Source organism: Pseudophryne corroboree, chromosome 6 (assembly GCF_028390025.1).
Source record: "Pseudophryne corroboree isolate aPseCor3 chromosome 6, aPseCor3.hap2, whole genome shotgun sequence".
Taxonomy (NCBI): domain Eukaryota; kingdom Metazoa; phylum Chordata; class Amphibia; order Anura; family Myobatrachidae; genus Pseudophryne; species Pseudophryne corroboree.
This window is the reverse complement of record NC_086449.1, coordinates 150,266,712-150,288,188: the sequence shown is the minus strand read 5'-3', so window position 1 is coordinate 150,288,188 and position 21,477 is coordinate 150,266,712. Positions and strand designations below refer to the sequence as shown.

At 47.2% G+C, this 21,477-nt stretch overlaps 1 protein-coding gene across 1 annotated transcript in view; it reads right to left on the bottom strand.

Moving 5' to 3' along the window:
* STARD7 (StAR related lipid transfer domain containing 7) overlaps window positions 1-7,479 on the bottom strand; it is a 36,978-nt gene extending 29,499 nt beyond the window's left edge. The window contains exons 1-4 of the mRNA XM_063932028.1: window positions 7,150-7,479; window positions 6,577-6,737; window positions 4,683-4,732; window positions 4,467-4,577 (exon numbers count right to left, since the gene is read on the bottom strand). Of these exons, the coding sequence (XP_063788098.1) occupies window positions 4,467-4,577; window positions 4,683-4,732; window positions 6,577-6,737; window positions 7,150-7,367 (540 nt within the window). The 5' untranslated portion in view covers window positions 7,368-7,479. The remainder of the gene's footprint in view (window positions 1-4,466; window positions 4,578-4,682; window positions 4,733-6,576; window positions 6,738-7,149) is intronic.
* Between the last annotated feature and the right edge of the window lie 13,998 nt (window positions 7,480-21,477).

The window sequence follows — 21,477 nt, the reverse complement described above, 5'->3', positions numbered from 1 at the left end:
ACCCGGGGTGTCGTGGACCATCCCTACGGCAGCGTCTGAACTGATAGTGACAGTTCTGTACCATAACCTGAGGTACCCTTGGTGAGAAGGGTAAATTTTGACATGAAGGTAAGCATCCTTGATGTCCCGAGACATCATGTAGTCCCATTCTTCCAGGTTCGCAATCACTGCTCTGAGTGACTCAATCTTGAATTTGAACCTCTGTATGTAAGTGTTCAAAGATTTTAGATTTAGAATCGGTCTCACCGAGCAGTCTGGCTTCGGTACCACAATAGTGTGGAATAATACCCCGTTCCCTGTTGCAGGAGGGGTACCTTGATCATCACCTGCTGGGAATACAGCTTGTGAATGGCTTCCAAAACTGCCTCCCTGTCAGAGGGAGACGTCGGTAAAGCCGACCTTTGGAAACGGCGAGGGGGAGACTTCTCGAATTTCAATATGTACCCTTGAGATATTACCTGAAGGATCCAGGGGTCTACTTGCGAGTGAGCCCACTGCGCACTGAAATTCATTGAGAACGGGCCCCCACCGTGCCTGAGCTTGTAAGGCCCTAGCGTCATACTGAGGGCTTTGCAGAGGCGGGAAAGGATTTCTGTTCCTGGGAACTGGGTAATCTCTTCAGCCTTTTTCCTCTCCCTCTGTCACGAGCAGAAAAGAGGAACCTTTTGTCCGCTTGCCAACAAAGGACTGCGCCTGATAATACGGCGTCTTATTTTGAGAGGCGACCTGGGGTACAACCGTGGATTTCCCAGTTGTTGCCATGGCCACCAGGTCTAAAAGACCGACCCCAACTGTCCCCTTTCAAAGGCAATACTTCCAAATGCCGTTTGGAATCCGCATCACCTGACCATTTTACTGGTAGAATTGGACAACGCACTTATACTTGATGCCAGTCGGCAATTATTCCGCTGTGCATCTTGCATATATAGAAATGCATCTTTTAAATGCTCTATAGGCAATAATATACTAACCTTATCTAGGATATCAAAATTTCCAGTCAGGGAATCCGACCATGCCAACCCAGCACTGCACCTCCAGGCTGAGGCGATTGCTGGTCGCAGTATAACACCAGTATGTGTGTGAATACATTTTTGGATACCCTCCTGCTTTCTATCAGCAGGATCCTTAAGGGCGGCCATCTCATGAGAGGGTAGAGCCCTTGTTCTTACAAGCGTGTGAGCGCCTTATCCCCCCTAGGGGGTGTTTCCCAACGCACCCTAACCTCTGGCGGGAAAGGGTATACAGCCAATACTTTTTAAGAAATTATCAATTGTTATCGGGGGGAAACCCACGCATCATCACACATTTTATTTCTCAGATTCAGGAAAACTACAGGTAGTTTTTCCCTCACCGAACATAATACCCCTTTTTGGTGGTACTCGTATTATCAGAAATGTATAAAACATTTTCCATTGTCTCAATCATGTAACGTGTGGCCCTACTGGAAATCACGGTTGTCTCTTCACCGTCGACACAGGAGTCAGTATCCGTGTCGGCGTCTGTATCTGCCATCTGAGGTAACGGGCGCTTTTGAGCCCCTGACGGCCTATGAGACGTCTGGACAGGCACAAGCTGAGTAGCCGGCTGTCTCATGTCAACCACTGTTTTTTTATACAGAGCTGACACTGTCACGTAATTTTCAACAGTACATCCACTCAGGTGTCGACCCCCTAGGTGGTGACATCCCTGTTACAGACACTCTGCTCCGTCTCCACATCATTTTTCTCCTCATACATGTCGACACAAACGTACCGACACACAGCACACACACAGGGAATGCTCTGATAGAGGACAGGACCCCACTAGCCCTTTGGGGAGACAGAGGGAGAGTTTGCCAGCACACACCAGAGCGCTATATATATATATACAGGGATAACCTTATATAAAAGTGTTTTTCCCCTTATAGCTGCTGTATAGTTAATACTGCGCCTAATTAGTGCCCCCCTCTCTTTTTTAACCCTTTCTGTAGTGTAGTGACTGCAGGGGAGAGCCAGGGAGCTTCCCTCCAACGGAGCTGTGAGGGAAAATGGCGCTTGGGTGCTGAGGAGATAGGCTCCGCCCCCTTCACGGCGGCCTTTTCTCCCGCTTTTTTTAGGAAAACTGGCAGGGGTGAAATGCATCCATATAGCCCAGGAGCTATATGTGATGTATTTCTTTAGCCATATAAGGTTTAAACATGTTGTATTGCGTCTCAGGGCGCTCCCCCCCCAGCGCCCTGCACCCTCAGTGACCGGAGTGTGAAGTGTGCTGAGAGCAATGGCGCACAGCTGCAGTGCTGTGCGCTACCTTATTGAAGACAGGAACGTCTTCTGCCGCCGATTTTTCCGGACCTCTTTGCTCTTCTGGCTCTGTAAGGGGGCCGGCGGCGCGGCTCCGGGACCCATCCAGGCTGAACCTGTGATCGTCCCTCTGGAGCTAATGTCCAGTAGCCAAGAAGCCCAATCCACTCTGCAGTCAGGTGAGTTCGCTTCTTCTCCCCTTAGTCCCACGATGCAGTGAGCCTGTTGCCAGCAGGTCTCACTGAAAATAACAAACCTAAACTAAAACTTTCACTAAGAAGCTCAGGAGAGCCCCTAGTGTGCACCCTTCTCGTCGGGCACAGAAATCTAACTGAGGCTTGGAGGAGGGTCATAGGGGGAGGAGCCAGTGCACACCAGTTAGTCCTAAAGCTTTCTTTAGATGTGCCCAGTCTCCTGCGGAGCCGCTATTCCCCATGGTCCTTACGGAGTCCCCAGCATCCACTTAGGACGTTAGAGAAATAAGAATTCCAGACCCTATAATAAATCCGCGCAGAAGCCGGTTTGCGGGCCTTTAGCATAGTTTGAATAACTGCCTCGGAGAATCCTTTGGCCCTCAGGAGTGAAGCTTCAAGAGCCACGCCGTCAAAGCCTCTGCCCTGGTGGATATAGTGGGGTCCCCGATGGCCACAGTGTCCACGCCAGCGTCGCGGTCAGTCTCCTGAGACCGCGACCGGAACGCGAATTAACGGCAGGTCCTGCCTGGGGTACCCTCTTACCTCCTCGCTTAGAAGCAGCCACGCAACCCAGGAGAGTGTTTACAGTGGTGTGCCTAGAAACCAGAGCGCCTCCGCCGCAAGTACCCGGGAACAGAGCCTGCAGGAGTATGCGACGCCGTAGGGGAGGTGATGGAGCTGCAGCACAGTATGTCACACTGACATATGAAGTGCTGCAGCCCTTGAAGTCTTCTAAATAGCTTTTTCAGGGCTGCCTAACACAGCCCCCCCTGTTAAGTGACCTGCTTCATGCAGGCACCAACTCTAAAACTGAGCTCACTGTGCCTGGAGGCAGGGTTATATAGAGGAGGCCCTGCAATGCATCCTGAAACAGTCTAAAGCAGGCTTGTCCAACCCGCGGCCCACGTCGGCTAGTAATGCGGCCCAGTGCAATTTTTTATTTTTTAAGAAATTCTAAAGTTTCAAGTTACACTGACGGTGCTTGCGGCCGGAATATGTCACAACGGTGACGCCAGCGCGCTTCACCCGCCCCATCCATTATATTAGCTCCGAGAGGTATCGTTACTGTTATTTTATTTTATGTGCGGCCCAAACCAAATTTTCATCTTCTAATGTGGCCCAGGGAAGGTGAAAGTTTGGACACTAAAGCTTTAGCCTGTTGGTGCCTCTGGATCAAGATCCATCTCTACACCCCGATGTATTCCCTGTGGAACACAGTGTACCTCGCTGCAGAAATACCGCCGCCGGAATCCCGACAGCAGAAACAATGCCGCGGTCGAAATCCTGTATTCCCTCTAGAGTAGTGCTCCACACCACCACCCGAGGGGGAATACAATAGTGTGGCGAGCAAAGTTCCACCGAGCCCGAAGCGTGGCGAGCGCAGCAAGCCCGCGAGGCGAAATGCTGCACTCGATGTCAGGATTACGGCGTCAGTCTCCTGATCGCTGCGATCCAGACAGTCGGGAATTCATGCTGAATCCTTTTTTCTCAGCCCCTGAAAAACATTTGGAATTCGAGGCTCTATCGTTCAGCTGGATTAGTTTCAAATCTTAAGCATCCTATGTTGCTCTTGCGCCGCAGACCTGAATATTTAGACTGGGTGCATCACAGGGGTTTCCTTTTCCCTAACTCTCTTTTTTCCTTCTTTTGTTTTTAGCACGGTCAGCTTTTGGATCACCTAGTAGCTGCAGGTCCCTCTCTACATGCTTTCACTCCCAACTCTATCTCCATTTCTTTCCTTCCTGCCCTCTCTCTTTTTTCTATTATTTATTTCCTACTATCCATTTCTGAGTCAGATTCCGTGTTTGTGCAATTGTGTACACTTTAGTTGTTTCTTCTGAATACTCAACTGTGTTCATTTTATTTCTGCTCTGATGCTTTTGATGTTAAGCAGTTGATTATCTATGTACTATTTGCGTATGCTATTATTTCTGTTTGTATGATGCAATCGTTCGAAAATGCTCTTGAAAAAAAAGAAAAGAAAAAGACTTACAGGGAAATGTGTGACCCAGTGAACAACTTCTGATCCAGAGACATCATCTCTCTCAACCACTTCCAGTTTAATGACCAGTGCATCCCACTTCTTGCGGTACTCTGTGTCTAGCTGTGGACAAGAGGCATAAGGGTCAGATCTGAAGGACAGCAAGTACTCATCTGGGGAACAAACCACATGAATGGGGAATTGGGGGGGGGGCAGCTGGATTCCTACCTGGACATTAAAGAACTGTCGAGGCGTCACATCCCTGTATGAGCCACATACTGTGGAAGAGATAACAAGTTTAAAGGCAAGAGACAGTGGCAGAATCTATCACAGGAATGTGGGTGGCTGGTTGCTTAGATTTATCTTGTATGCTGGTAATGATAATCCATAGTAATTTAAAGGCCATTACAGGCCTTGAAATGGTTAATCCCCTCTAACAACATTATTACTTTTATTTGTATTCTAATGCAGCAGTGATAAAGAATTGTGGAGACTGCAAAAATCTCACCTAAAATGTTCTGTTCTCTTTAACTTTTCAATAAAAATACTCAAGTAAAATAACCCTTCTCCTCGGTCCTTCTCTGCTCTAAAATCCCAAATATGGCATATTTTGAGAAAACATCACCTGTTACCTACATGACAGCAGTCATGTGTTTCCCCATACATGAGCACCTTGGAACAACCCCCCCCCCCCCTCTCACTTGCTCCCCAATTGGCCCATGTTATAGCACCTTTCAGTGTCAGAGTTACTTTCCTTCCTTTTTGCTCTCTCGTCCTGTACTCCCTCTTATTTTCTTGCAGTTGCTTAGGTGTAACAGTTATTTATGTTCTATTCACTTTCTATATTCATTCAAGCTGTAAAATGAATTGCATATTTTGCTTTTGTTTATCCTGCTGCGTAATGGTTTCCTCTCATTCCTGTAAGCACTAAAAGTAAAGAACTAAATAAAAAAATATAACTCTCCAAAAAAAACAAAAACAAAACATAAATATTCTGAATATCTGAATGCTCTGCAGACCCAAGTTGGAAGCAGATCTTCTGCTACTTGAAGACTACTTTTGGGGGTCCAAGACCCCCCTGGCGGAAGAATAGTTAGCGTGGCGTGCCACCGTGCCCGCAGCGTGGCGAGCTCGCAAGGGGATCAATTCCACTCGCCCAGCTGTCGGTATGCCGGTGGTCGGGATTCCGGCGTCGGTATGCTGGCATACCATACTACACCCATCCACGAGTGGGTTAGTGTACAATGAACAATTACCCACTGCCAACAGCCACATAGTACGGTATGTATAAAAGAGGAGCTATTTCGCTATACTGCACAGCACCTGATAGAGAGTTGCGCTCACTGGGCTACTAGTAAAAGCGAAGTAGTGGACAGACAAGTACAAATAAAATAATACACATTGTGGCTGATTCTGAGTCGGGCACTGCTGCGACTTTATTGTAATGTTAGTATCAGGCCTTCCCCTGGTGTACACCTGAGCAAAGGCAAGGGCTGTGATGCCCACTTTGAGCAGCTGCTAACGCAACCATCCCAATGCATAATCTCCGTCAGAATATGGCCTCCAATGTACACAATCAGGCTAAGTCCACAACCACTCCTACAACAAGCAAGACACTGCCATAACAAGGCCATAAGACGCCACCTCCCAGTCTCTGCTAAGGAACACCCAATATTTCCACAGTCAGTGCATCTCAATCAGTTCTGTGACTGTTTCCACACACCGTGGGACACAGGTGTAACGCAACTTTACAGATTTCATTTAAACAGTTCTATAAATGATCCAAACAATATAATTTGCACCCCTAAAGCGGATTAGAAACTGGTCCTGTGGTAATGTTAGTCGTGTCTGGAGTGGAGGCCTCCTAAGACAGGATGCAAGCAACGTATGATATCCACGAGTGGGTTAGTGTACAATGAACCATTACCCACTGCCACATAGTACAGTATGTATAAAAGAGGAGTTTCCCAGCTGCTTTTGTGAGTCTCTAAAGGCCAGGCACAGGAGGTTTGGGGTTAAAGTAGATTTCCAGTCTTAGAGCACCAGCAAGGTGAAAGCAACCTTCTGCAGAAGGATTAATGCTCTCAGGGCCTGCAGAGATCATCAGATAAGTGCCCCTTACCTCTGTACTGGTAGAGATGAGTCCCCTCTATAGGTCGCCTCCACAATTTGAAGTCTTTCTTATCTAATACTAGTTCCCAGCCCAGATCCTCATCATACAGAGGTGTCTGTCCAAGGGGCAAGTTGGTGGCCATCGGCATCTGCTTCATCTCATCCGCTGACCTGCAGAGGGAGAAAGGCTTCAATGTCAGAGGGCCTAAGACTTCCCAATCTTCTGTGTCACTCACCCTGCATCAGTCACATGCACCAGGATGCTACTCATTCATTATTCTGCCTGCACAGAGGGATAAGCCATACTGCCCACACCCAGCACCATTGCACTGCAGCAGTGGACAGTATGTCTACTGCAGATCAGTCTGTAATGTAATAAGGCAGCACAAACTGCGTGTAGCATTTAAATTAAATCCTGGGAGTCTGTGACTCAGCAGCTGCTGTGGAAGCACAAGTACCAGCATGCCCTGCTAGCGTCTAGCTGTAAGAGCATGCTGGGACTTCTAGTTCCCCACGGCTGGAGAGAGACACGCCTTGGTACGGCCTATACAGGAAATCCTGGCCAACAGCTCAATAACTGCACCTGAGGATCTCGTCTTCTCGGACCCGTTCCTCCTCCCATAGAAAGGCCCCGGTCAGTGCGGCCAGCAGCCTCCCCGTTCTCCCCGGACTGTTTCTGTACCGAAGGCCGCGTATGAGGGCCCGTGCACCGTACTCCCTGTGGCGGCACACCGGGGGCGCCCGATTGCGGAGCCATGCCGCGATGCCCGCCGTCACACCGCGCACCACCTGCTGCCACATACCGACTCAATGGCCGATCACAACACGACAAGCAGCACCGAGGCCGAGTGCTAAGCCGCGCCCTCCCGTACAGTCAATGGCCGGTGATCCTCCGCTGGGATCTCTGATTGGTGAGAAGAGCTGTCTGTCAAGGTCTGTCCCCTCCCGCCCTCGGCGAGTAGCTCAACTCCGGTCAAGGACAAGGAGCAAGTCACGTGACGCGACTACAGACGGCACGTGTCCCCGATCCCCGGTTAACTTAAAGGGATTTCCAAGTGTGTGTTGGCAAAGATTCACAGCTAAATGTCCCATCACTGTGCTGGTTTTATCCATTCTGACTAAATGTCCAGTGCATGATCTCCTACTTATACATGTTTAATACAATTCAAACAAGGGCTGGTTCTAGGACTTATGGAGGGTAGGGCGAAAGTTTGCCATAATGGGTGGGTTCGCGGCGCGCCAAACACTTCAGGTGAGAGGCAGTGGGTCCATGGCTCTCGTCCGTCTCTCAAATGGACAGAGCGGGTACTTCTGGCAGCGGCGGTTCTCGATACATCACTTTCGCCTGGCGTGCAGATGCAGTAACGGGATGTAGTTTGCCAGCAGTCGGAATCGCGGTGGTCAGGATACCGACGCTGGAATCCCAACCACTGACAATGCTGCCAGCCGGAATTCTGGCTAATGGGCTATTCCCACTCGTGGATGCGCTTTGTTGCGCTCGCCCCACTGCTGGCATTCTAGCGGCCGGGATCCCGGTGTTGGTATGCTGACCACCGGGACCCTGGTCGCCGGCATCCCATACCCAACGCGTAGTAACTGCCTTGGGTGGCAGTGCACTGCAGCACCCAATATTAGTGGATGTTAGCATCGGGCGAGAGTGGGCAGGCACCATCAAATTAGATGGCAACCGCAGGTTGACTGTGGCCGCACCTTCAGGCTGCAGTATCCTGTGCAACCACCCTGCTTGCCCGCCCATAGTAATAATAATAATAATAATTTTATTTATATAGCGCTCTTTCTCCAATAGGACTCAAGGCGCTTAATAGTACCGCCACTGATTCTGACTATCCTAGTGGACATGGTTGTTGCTACACGATACACTGTTAAATCGAAATACGAAACACCACTGACCACTCTCGTAGTAGTAGTATACAAATGAAGTAAAAAAAAAAAAAATTATATATATATATATATATATATATATAAATACTCTTACCATACTATTCCTTTAAACCGGGAAACTGGCTGACTTCGAGCCTGCATTTCACCTGGTTTGACACACTTAACTGTCAGTTCTTTTTTTCCAAACACTGCTCAGAAATTGTCAAGTGTTTTTATAATTGAATTAATTTAAAGTACGTCCAATCCAATTTTCTTAAAAAAAAATAATAATAATTACACCCCCTCCCCATCAGTAGAAACATAAATGGTCGGAACATTGCGAATATTGTGGAGACTATATAGCGCCAGACAAAGACCCTACAGGACCCCACAATATACCACCTCGGGGCCGAACATTAATGTATATATAAATATTTATACATACAGCCAGTGCCGTAACTAGGCATTTTAGCGCTGTGTGCAAGAAACGACATTGGCGCCTGCCCCCATGCAAGATAGGGACAGTGCGCACCGTAGGTGCGCGAAAAATATATAGGGGCGTGGCTTCATGGGGAAGGGGCGTGGCCACAAAATAATAGCAATTCATACTACGGTGCACAGTAGTCTCCATTATTCAAATTACGCTGCACAGTAGCGCCACTACACCAGGTAGAGCCCCTTTTATACATTACAGCAGACAGCGTCCCCCTTTTTACACATTGCGGCAGACAGTCCCCCTTTTTACACATTGCGGCAGACAGTCCCCCTTTTTACACATTGCGGCAGACAGTCCCCCTTTTTACACATTGCGGCAGACAGTCCCCCTTTTTACACATTGCGGCAGACAGTCCCCCTTTTTACACATTGCGGCAGCCAGGCCCCCTTTTTAACACATTGCAGCAGCCAGGCCCCCTTTTTACACATTGCGGCAGCCAGGCCCCCTTTTTACACATTGCGGCAGCCAGGTCCCCTTTTTACACATTGCGGCAGCCAGGACCCCTTTTTACACATTGCGGCAGCCAGGCCCCCTTTTTACACATTGCGGCAGCCAGGTCCCCTTTTTACACATTGCGGCAGCCAGGGCCCCTTTTTACACATTGCGGCAGCCAGGCCCCCTTTTTACACATTGCGGCAGCCAGGTCCCCTTTTTACACATTGCGGCAGCCAGGCCCCCTTTTTACACATTGCGGCAGCCAGGACCCCTTTTTACACATTATGGCAGACGGTGTCCCCCAGAGAGAGAGAGAGAGAAAGAGAGAGAGAGAGAGAGAGAGAGAGAGAGAGAGATGGATATACTTACCTTCTCCCCGCTGACAGGCTCCTCGTGCTGGCATCTCCCTCTGTGCAGTGTGCAGGCATCGGACAAGGAGGAGGAGGGAGGGGGACTGGAGCCGCAGCAGCGATATGTCATTGGTATTAAGCGCCGCTGCAGCATCCCCCTCTCCTTCCGTATTGGTTGCCTGGCGCTGCTGTGGATGCTGGGATGGAGGAACCGCATCCCAGCATCCACAGCAGCGCCGGGCAGCCTATACGGAAGGAGAGGGGGATGCTGCAGCGGCGCTTACTACCAATGAAATAGCGCTGCTGCGGCTCCAGTCCCCCTCCCTCCTACTCCTTCTCAGCTGCCTCCGGCGCTTCTCTCTCCTCCAGCGCGGCTGCGGCGCACGGCGCGGACTTCAGAGGCGGCAAGTAATGAGTCAATTTGACTCATTACATGCCGCTGGCCGTGCGCCCTCAGGGCAACTGCGCTGTGTGCCAAGCCCACTTGGCACACACGTAGGAACGGCCCTGCATACAGCTCTCCTCCCTCACACAGATCCCCTCCTCACACCAGGGCTGGCTCCAGGCCTACTAGTGCCCTGAGCGAGAAAATTTCAAAGCGCCCCCCCCCCATGCGCACACTGCTGTAAAAGTGGGCGTGGCCTCACAACTTTATACTATGAAACTATAAATAAATATATTTTTACACCCCCTCTACACACACAATTACGCAACACAGTATGAGTCAAAATTCACATTACGCCACACAGTATGAGTCAAAATTCACATTACGCCACATGGTATGAGATGAAATTCACATTACTCCACACGGCATGAGACGAAATTTACATTACGCCACACAGTATAAGCCAAAATTCACATTACACCACACAGTATGAGCCAAAATTTACATTATGCCATACAGTATGAGATAAAATTCAAATTCACATTAAGCCACACTGTATGAGCCGAAATTCACATTACGCCACACAGTATGAGCCAAAATTCACATTATGCCACATGGTATGAGATGACATTCACATTACGCCACATGGTATGAGCCAAAATTTACATTACATCACATGGTATGAGATGAAATTCACATTACTCCACATGGCATGAGACAAAATTTACATTACGCCATACAGTATAAGCCAAAATTCACATTACACTACACAGTATGAGACAAAATGTACATTATGCCACACTGTATGAGATAAAATTCACATTATGCCACAATGTATGAACTGAAATTCACATTACGCCACACAGTATGAGCCAAAATTCACATTACGCCACACAGTAAGAGATAAAATTCACATTCGCCACACTGTATGAGTCGAAATTCACATTATGCCACAGAGTATGAGCCGAAATTCATATTACGCTACACTATGAGCTGAAAATTCACATTACGCCACACAGTATGAGCCAAAATTCACATTACGCCACATGGTATGAGATTAAATTCACATTACGCCACACAGTATGAGCCAAAATTCACATTACGCCACATGGTATGAGCCAAAATTTACATTACGTGACATGGTATGAGACAAAATTTACATTACGTCATGCGGTATGAGAAAAAAATTACATTATGTCACACGGTATGAGCCGAAATTCACATTACGCACATAGTATGAGTTAAAATTCACATTACGCCACACAGTATGAGATAAAATTCACATTACGCCACACAGTATGAGATAAAATTCACATTATGCGACACAGTATGAGATAAAATTCACATTACGCAAAACTGTATGAGCCAAAATTTACATTACGCCACACAGTATGAGCCAAAATTCACATTATGCCATACTGTATGAGCCGAAATTCACATTACGCAACACAGTATGAGCCGAAATTCACATTATGCAACATGGTATGAGATGAAATTCACATTACACCACACGGTATGAGCCAAAATTCACATTACGTCGTATGGTATGAGACAAAATTTACATTACATCACACGTATGAGCTGAAATTCACATTATGCCACATGGTATGAGCGAAAATTCACATTATCCCACATGGTATAAGCCAAAATTCACATTACGCCACATGGTATAAGCCAAAATTCATATTACGCCACATGGTATGAGCCAAAATTCCCATTACGCCACACAGTATGGGATAAAATTCCCATTACACCACACAGTATGAGATAAAATTTACATTACGCCACACAGTATGAGATAAAATTCACATTATGCCACACAGTATGAGATAAAATTCACATTCCGCAAAACTGTATGAGCCAAAATTTACATTACGCCACACAGTATGAGCCGAAATTCACATTACGCCACACAGTATGAGCCGAAATTCACATTACGCAACACGGTATGAGGCAAAATTCACATTACGCCACGTGCGAATGAGCGGCTGCAGCCCAGCCTGAATAGACCTCATAGTACCCCCAAACACATTATATAATACACAGTGACCCCAAACATATTATATAATACACAGTACCCCAAACGCATATGCCACACAGTGTCCCTCAAACACATTATGTGACACATAGTGCCCCTCCAAATTCATTATCTAATACACATTATATATTACTTGTGGGTGTGCTCGCAGCTGAGCACTTCTCGCTGCCGGCCACTCCATCCATAGACAACTACTGCCGTCCCTTCTCTCTCCTTCACCCCCTCCTTCCCTGCAGTCCTGTTTACATGTGGGTTCCAGATGACAAATGCACCCTCTACTGCCCCTGCAGCGGCATGTCTGTCCCCCTATCGTTGGGCCTGCTGACCGGGCGTAGCAGGCATGTGTAGAGAGGGAAGGGGCGGGTGGAAGAGGGGTGCGGGTGTAGAGAGGAGGGGTGGGAGGGTGTAGCGAGCGGCCGTAGCGAGCTGGAGGTCTGTGCTGGCGAGCGGGAGGTCTGTGCGGTTGGGCGGTCTGTGCTGGCTGGCGTAGAACGCGGGCGGGCGTACACAGTCAGGAATAGAACTGCACGCTCGGCAATGAGTCAGCTACAGGTGTGTGTGAGGGGGGTGCCGGATATTAGGGGGTGCCTGTGCGCACTAGGCCCCCCTCCCGTGTGCACGCCTATACCCACAATGCTGATATTTTACCCAAACCGCCACTAGGAGAGGAGGCCAGGGGAGCGGAGCTTGGCTGACGGTTTAGTCTGGTCTCCGTGTCTATTTGAAATGTGGTGCCAGGCCGGCTTGTGAGCCAATCAAAGCTCGTGGTCTGGCAGCCAATCAGCTGCTGCCGGTCCGCAAGCTCTGAGTGGCTGACGGCTAGCACCACATTTGAAATAGCCGCGCGTCCTTACAGCCCGGCTCCCTGCACGGCCGCTCGTATTGAACGTGCCTGGAGCTGGCACTGCCTCACACAGACCCCCCCCCACACACACACACTCACACAGGTCTCCCCACTCACTCAGATCCCCATAATATAGCTATCCCCCTCACACAGCTCTCCCCCTTAATATACTGTAGCTCTCCCCACAAACTCAGATACCTCAACACAGACCCCCACCAGATTTCTCCCTCACATATCTGTCCCTTGCTCATAGACTACAACCCCCCCCCACACACACACACACACACACACACACACACACTAAGCTCTCCTCTGCTTTTATCACACACTGATCCACACCCCTCTCACACAGATTCTCTCTCTCTCTCTCTCTCACACACACACACACACACACACACACACACACACACACACACACACACACACACCTGGCCCTAGGTATAGGCATACTAGGCAAATGCCTAGGGCCTTTGATATGCCTAGGGGCACCAGCAGCTTCTGCTGATTAAAATGATATGCGGCATGGCTATATTCTGTGTGTAGCATTTTGTATGCAGATATAGGGGTATATTCTATAATACCCCTTTTCCACTAGCTCTAAAAACACGGGTAAATGTGCGGGGGGGCACACATTTACCTGTGTTTTTTCCGAGTGGAAACGGCCCCCCCTGCAAATTCCCGGATCAAGTGATCCGGGAACCCCACCCGGGTAGCTTGCCGGGTTGAACACGTTTTCAACCCGGTAAGCTGTGTAGTGTAAACGGAAGCCGTGTCGATGCGACACGACTCCCGTTCACAGTGTTTGGAAGGGCGGTGCTGGGAAATCATGTGATCTCCCAGCGCCGCCCCTGCCGCGTCAGCAGCGTCACCAATCGGCAATATGCCGGATTGGTGAGCTCTAGTGTAGAAGGGAGTTCTAGCACGGGTCGCAGCCGTGTCAGGCTCCCGGCTGCGACCCGTGCTACAAGTGGAAAAGGGGTATTAGTGTCGGATCCTTTCTGACAAGCATTGACACCATCTTTCCAACAAGATGGCAGCTTCCGACAGCTATTGAATATGGCCCACAGCCACAGTTGCACACAGTATATAGGCATGCTGCATTTCATTTTAATCATCAGAAGCTGCTGGTGCCCCCAGACATATCAAATGCAAATAAAGATGATTTTTCATTAAAAAAAAAAGATGCCCGATGTTATCAGAGCTGGCCGGGAGCTGCGAGCTGATACATGCCAGGCATCTCCTGCTGCATGGCACATTGAGGCAAGATTTATGAGGACACATCTGTATCCAGCAGGCAGGGGTCACAGCGTTAACGGCTGTGTGAGTGCTGTGTGTGAGTGGGTTGTTTGTGCAATAGTGTTCAGGCATATGTGTAAGGGGCATTATGCGTGCCATGTGTATAAATACATTAATAATGTGCAGCAAATGTGTAAGGGCACTATGTGTGGTATTATGTGTATAAATACATTACTAATGTGTGGCATTATGTGTATAAGGTGCTCTACTGTGTGGCGTTATGTATAGAAGGGCACTACTGTGTGGTCTTATGTGAATAAAGAGCAATATGGTGTGATGTAATGTGAATAAGGAGCAATTCAGTGTCATGTATTGTGAAAAAGGGCACTACTGTGTGGCATAATGTATAAAAAGTGCACTACTGTGTGGTCTATGGTGTGGTAGACTGTGAATAAGGGGCACTACTGTGAGGAGTAACATTTATAAGGTAAAGTGGTACTAATGTGTGATGTAACATGAATAAGGGACACTATCGCATGATAAAATGTTAATAAAGTTTCACTACTGTGTGTCCTAATTTGAATTGGGGGTACTATTGTGTGGCCATACCCCTTCCCAGCAAGAACATGCCTCTTTTTGGGCTGTGCGCCGAATGTGCGCACTGGTCCTATTTAAAGTACAGGGGGTAGGAACACCAAAAAAAGGACTGCTATAGGTGAGGGGAGTTGGTGCTGGGAAAGGGGTGCAGTGTCAGAGGCGGAACTAGCAGTGGTGCTAGGGGGCACTAGCCGAAATCTTGCCTAGGGCATCATATTGCTTAGGGCCGGCTCTGCACACACACACACACACACACAAAATCAGTTCTCTTCCCTATGACACAGCTGCCCTCCCCCTAGACACATGCCCTGCGCTGCACCCACGCACAAACACAGCACACCTCCTCTGCGCTTTACTCTGGTCTGTCCTGACTAATTTCAGCTGGCCGCGGGAGCGCATCACCTTCCGAGAATGACGCACAACCATACAGCAATCGGTGACTCTATGCTGACAGCATCGTATGGATATGGTGGGAGCTGCAAGCGCTGCTCTACACACCATACACCATACTTGCCTATGATCCCTCATTCTGCAGGAGACTCCCTGAAATAGAAGCAATCTCCCTGACTCCCTGAATAGTCCAGCAATCTCCCTGATTGCACCTTAACCCCATTATGCAGCTGTTACATTCTTGGAGGGGGGAAACAAATCACAGATGCATACATTGGTTATAAGACACAATGGGGGTCATTCCTAGTTGATCGCTCGTAGCCGATTTTCGCAGCGCAGCGATCAGGTGAAAAAAACGGCATTTATGCGCATGCGTATGCCCCACAATGCGCACATGCGACGTACGGGTACAAAGCCCGTTGTGGTTGTGCTCAGGTTCTAGCGAAGTTTTTCTTCGCACTGACGGCCGCAAGAAGATTAACAGGAAGGGGGCGTTTCTGGGTGTCAACTGACCGTTTTCAGGGAGTGTTTGCAAAAACGCAGGCGTGTCTGAAAAAACGCAGGCGTGGCTGGACGTTCGCTGGGTGGGTGTATGACGTCAAATCCGAGCACGAATAGGCTGAAGTGATCGTAAGCGCCGAGTAGGTTCAGAGCTACTCTGAAACTGCACAAACTGTTTTTGCAGAGCTCGGCTGCACAAACGTTCCACACCAATGTCCTCCTCTGGTCCTACCCTAGGCACTCGTGAGGACACCCTTCACAGAAATTCTTCCAATTCTGACTGCTCCACCACTCGATCTAGATCTCAACGAAAAACGTACAAACACTACAGCTACTAAACAGCCTAAAATGAAACCTACAGACATTGCAGTGGTGCTGGGGCCTCTCCTAGATGAGAAGCTTGCGGGCATTAAAGAGGCCATAGACTCCACTTTGACCCAACTAACCCACCATAATGGTCGCTTAGATGAAGTCGAGCAGAGGGTTTCAACGTTGGAGGATGACCTACAATCTACACAGACCACTATAGAGGCCCAAAATAAGGATATTAAAGGCCTCACTGATAAGCTTGATGTTATGGAGAATCGGAGCCGTCGAAACAACCTGAGGGTGGTGGGCATTCCGAAATCGGTGATGGGATATGAGCTGCTAGACCTTCTTTCTAACTGGATACCAGAACAATTATCCATGGGCCTCAAAGGATCACCCTTGGCCATTGAAAGGGCTCATAGAATAGGACCTAAGCGCAGAGATTCCACTGGACGCCCCCGCCCTGTTATTATGAGAATCCTCAACTACGCGGACAAAACCAAGCTCTTAGACCATTACCGGAAGTCGGATAGTCTATCCTACAAGGGAGAGAGACTACTCATATTCCAGGACTTTTCCAACTACGTCGCTAATAAACGCAGACAGTTCGCTCCACTATGCAAACAGTTGTTTGAAGACAAAGTCAAGTTCTCGTTGCTATATCCAGCTCGCCTTCGAGTTTTTGTAAATGGAAAACCACTTTTCTTCGATGATCCATTGGCGGCGAAGGCTCATTTTGCTCATCCTGATACTTGACTGCTAAGTAATTCATAAAGTTTGCTCTCCATTTCAATTGTTATCACCTATGGGTCACACGGTGTTAAGGGAAAAATGTTGGCATACAATATATGTATGTATGCCAGAGGTTATGCCTTTACTTGTCACATGTTTGTTAGGTTGATGTTATTGTTTGTTTGTTTTTTCTGCCTGCTGGGATGATGTGTCTCGATCCTCCATAGGTTACCCCCTCTTTGCTCGCTGGGACAAGGAGGGACACCATTTTACCTATATCATTTTTTTACTCTACTCTCTATCTGTGGGGATAGGGTAGTATGACAAACCATGCTCCCTCCCAACCTCCTGGCCCGGTAGTTGCTCCACTTTTGATTTCAATATAATATCCTGGAATGTGGAGGGTCTTAATAGCCCCGTTAAACGTAAAAAAGTACTCGCACATCTTTCTCGTATGACCCCTCACATTGTATTTTTACAGGAGACGCATTGGGTATATGAATCCTCTATTTCCTTAAAAGCCTCCTGGATTGGAGATTGTATCTCTGCTCCCTATACCAACAAAACCAGGGGTTTTGCTATTCTATTACATAGGAATCTTCAATATTCAATCGTTAAAAAATGTGTTGACCCTGAGGGTAGATTTATCTTATTAGATGTTTCTATTGATAATACGATATATACTTTTTTGAACTTTTATGCACCCACTGGATCTAACAACTCTTTTTTTGCAGATATTCTACAGAGAGTTTTATCCTGGGGTGGTCAGAATTTAGTTTTAGGGGTGACTTCAACGCGGTCGTCGATCCATCCATGGACAGGTCTGGGGTGAGTACCAAAAGACCCGGACCATCTCCTAATTTTCTTTTCTCTTGTTGTTCTCAACCTGCTTTACTAGACCCTTGGCGCATACATCACCCTCTCCATAGAGACTACTCTTTTTACTCACATCCACACTCCACTCACTCTCGCATCGATTATCTTTTCTTGTCTAAGCATCTTTACTTTAAAGTTTCTCAAACCTCCATTAAAGATATAATTATATCAGACCATGCCCCCATAATTTTGTCCCTACATTTAGCTTTACCTCAATGTATCTCCAAATGTTGGAGATTCCCAGCGTATCTTCTTCATTCTGAGGATTTTTTATTACATCTTAAACATACCTGGCTTAACTACGTCACTGACAATTTTGAACAAGAATCTAATGTTCCACTTTTTTGGGGCGCCTCTAAAGCTGTCCTTAGAGGACACAGTATTTCCTATGTCAACTCTAAACGCAAGAAATGTAACTCTAAATTACAGGAACTGAGTGCGGCACTCACGCTTGCTTATCGTACCTATAAACAATGCAATAGTCCTATCCATAAAGAAACGTACCTCATGGCAAAACAAATTTATGATACATTTCTTACCGAACAAGCCCAAACCAGCTATGACTATGGTAGGAATAAGTTTCATAGATGGGGGAATAAGTCAGGGAAACTTCTGGCTAATCTTGTCAGAGGGCCTCGGAACAAAACATGGGTCGATGCATTACACCATTCTGGAACTATTCTTTCTAATCCTAATGATATCTGCTCTGCTTTCATGCACTTTTAAAAAACTTTATATACTGTGGGCACTGACAATGAAATGGATGGACAATCCTTTTTGAACGAAACACAGTTACCGGAACTCACGTCAGAGGAAAGGGATGATTAGATGACCCTATCACCGATGATGAAGTCCGAGCCACTATTAAGTCTCTCCCTAATGGAAAGAGCCCTGATCCTGATGGCTTTAGTGTCGAATTCTATAAGATGCTGGATACTGATATACTCCCCATTCTAACGAAGTTCTATAATCACATTCTTACGACAGGGGAGACTCCCCTTCGTTTTAATGAAGCAAAACTAATTGTACTTGCGAAACCCAGAAAGGATCCCACCCTGGTAGGGTCATATCGCCCTATATCACTCCTCAAATAGGATTTTAAGATCTTGACTAAAATAATGGCTAATAGATTGCAGACTTGCTTACCACGCCTGATCTCGCCTGCACAGATGGGATTTGTTAAAGGTAGACAGTCCACATGGGGAATAAGGGCGGCCTTAGCTGCAATATCTCACACTCATTTATGTCAGGCCAAAAATAGTATTCTTATAAATTTGGATGCAGAAAAGGCATTTGACAAGATCGCCTGGCCTCATCTGTCTAGAGTACTTGCCCACCAACGTTTTGGCACATTGTTTTGTAATTTGGTGCAAACCATATACACCAACCCTGTAGCGCAACAGTATTCGTTAACAATGTGGCATCCCCTTCCTTCACGTTGGAAAGAGGCACTAGACAGGGGTGCCCTTTATCTCCCCTTCTTTTTAATCTAGCACTAGAGCCCCTTATATGATATATTCTGCTACATAGGGGTTACAAGGGTATTGCTGTGGGCACTCAAGAATTAAGGGTAGTGGCATTCGCTGATGATCTACTTTTTATGTCTGACCCTCACCATTCGATTCCACAGTTGATTGCTGCAATTGATCGCTTTTCTTCTTTCGCAGGGTTTTCTATTAGCTATGGAAAGTCGGAGGCATTGGCCATGTATGGACAGGCGAGAATGAGATGGGGGGGAGCTTTTCCCTTTAAATGGGCAACTACTTATATAACTTATCTGGGTATTGCACTTCCTCCCCATCCTTGCCATTTATATAGGTACAATATTACCCCGGTTTTGCGCAAGATAAAAATTGAGCTTGATCTTTGGCAGAACTTACCTCTCAATCTGTTGGGACGCTGTAACCTGTTCAAAATGGCCAGTTTCCCAAAACTTCTCTATATTTTACAGATGACTCCTTTATTAATATCCAGGTTGGATCTATCCTCACTCAATACCTCTATCTCCAAGTTTATCTGGTCCGGAAAACGACCCTGGATCAGTATGAAAATATTATCTCAAACGGTACATAGAGGTGGAGTCAACCTGCCCAATATCAAACAATATAATCTTGCCTGTCTTCTCCAAATTGCTATGGATTGGCTTGGGAATAATAATTATTATACGGATACCACTCTGGATTCTCAATTCTGCGCTCCTTTGTCCCCAGCTATCTCCTCCATGCCAGACCTTCCAAATTGACCCCGAGTATATCTAATAATTTATTATTATTCCCTACCATACAGGTGTGGAGATTGGCGAGGAAACCTCTTAAACGTCAACATTTTTATTCACTATCGCTACCTTTGGTCGGTAACCTGGAGTTTCAGGATGGGAGGGCTTTAGGGCTAAAACACACTACCCGGCTTTTGCCGGCCGGGAAAAAGCCGGACGTCTTTTTCCTGTGCCGGCATTGTAGTTAACAGTGTGAGGGCTAGGGTCCCTTCACACTGCACGGCCCCGGCCCGGCTGCCGGGTTGCAGCCGGGTCTCACCACTGGAAGGTCCGGCGGCCGGGCGGGCGCCTGGCCGTCTTTGCAGCCAGTGAACCGTGTGTGTGAAGGGGAGCTTTCACACACAGCGGTTTTTTCGGAAGCCGTGTCTGATGCTGCGCATGCGCACAGCATCACACACGGCTCAAAGCCGTCCTGTGTGCGAGACTCTGACGGTTTCTCCCGGATGGCAAAAAGCCGGACAAAGTTTGTCCGGCTTTTTGCCATCCGGGAGAAACCGGCCAGTGTGTTACAGCCCTTAAGGCCCTTCACTGCCTGGCATTCTTCTGGTATCCGTAACCTACGTAATTTACTTAATACCTCTTACCTCCCACTATCCTTTGCGGAAGCGAAGGATAAATACGGCTTACACCCCCAGGATGAGTTTCCTACTTCCAAGGTGTCCACTATCTTAAAACAATTTTGTCCAAATTAACAAATTATGATTTTCTTAATCCCCTTGACGCACTTCTCCACTCTGATTTTTACTCTATCTCGATTATCTATGTGCGTATCCGTATAGAAATAGACCCAGACACGGATCTTCCAGAACTCTCCCTCCCGTATTTCTACGATCACCCCTGACTCCCTTCTGGACCATTTCCAACTAACTTTGAAACTTATTCCAGCTAGCTCGTACCAAGAAATGAAACAAGAAAAGCAGAGAGTCCCTACTATGCTGGCGCTAAAAAGGTCAGAGCTGCCCTAGATAGTTTACCACCCTAGATTCACCAAACATCTTAAATACATAAACAAATACACCAATTTTTTGGAAGGTATACCACCCTGGGCGCTTGTGTTCAAAATGAAGAAAAAGACAATTCAAGAAGATATGGTGCATGAAACAAAGAAAAAATATATATAGTGTAACACAGTTTTAAGTGAACAAAAAAAGAAAAGAAAAAGAAATAATATCCTCGTGATTTTATGACACAATGAGACTCTGTGTGTGATATTTTATCCAATGTTAGCCAAGGCGTACCCCACTCACTATATGAATTATGTGGAGTAAACACATAAAGGTATCTTTAGTCAATGAAGGATGGCGTACCCCACTCACAGTGTAATGGATGGTATGAAGCTCATCAAGGTATCTTTCTTGTGGGATTAGGGACTTGTCTTCCGACCCAGATTATTTGGATCCATGTGTACCCACTTTCTCATTCTTTATGTGTGAGATACCAGAATTAATAGTCTTTAGTATTGAAACTGATAATGTTGATTTTATCTTAGACCGTAAAGCTATACCTCTAGATACACTTTTACCGTGGAGCCGCTATGGCCGCTAGACTGAATATACTCGCTACGCA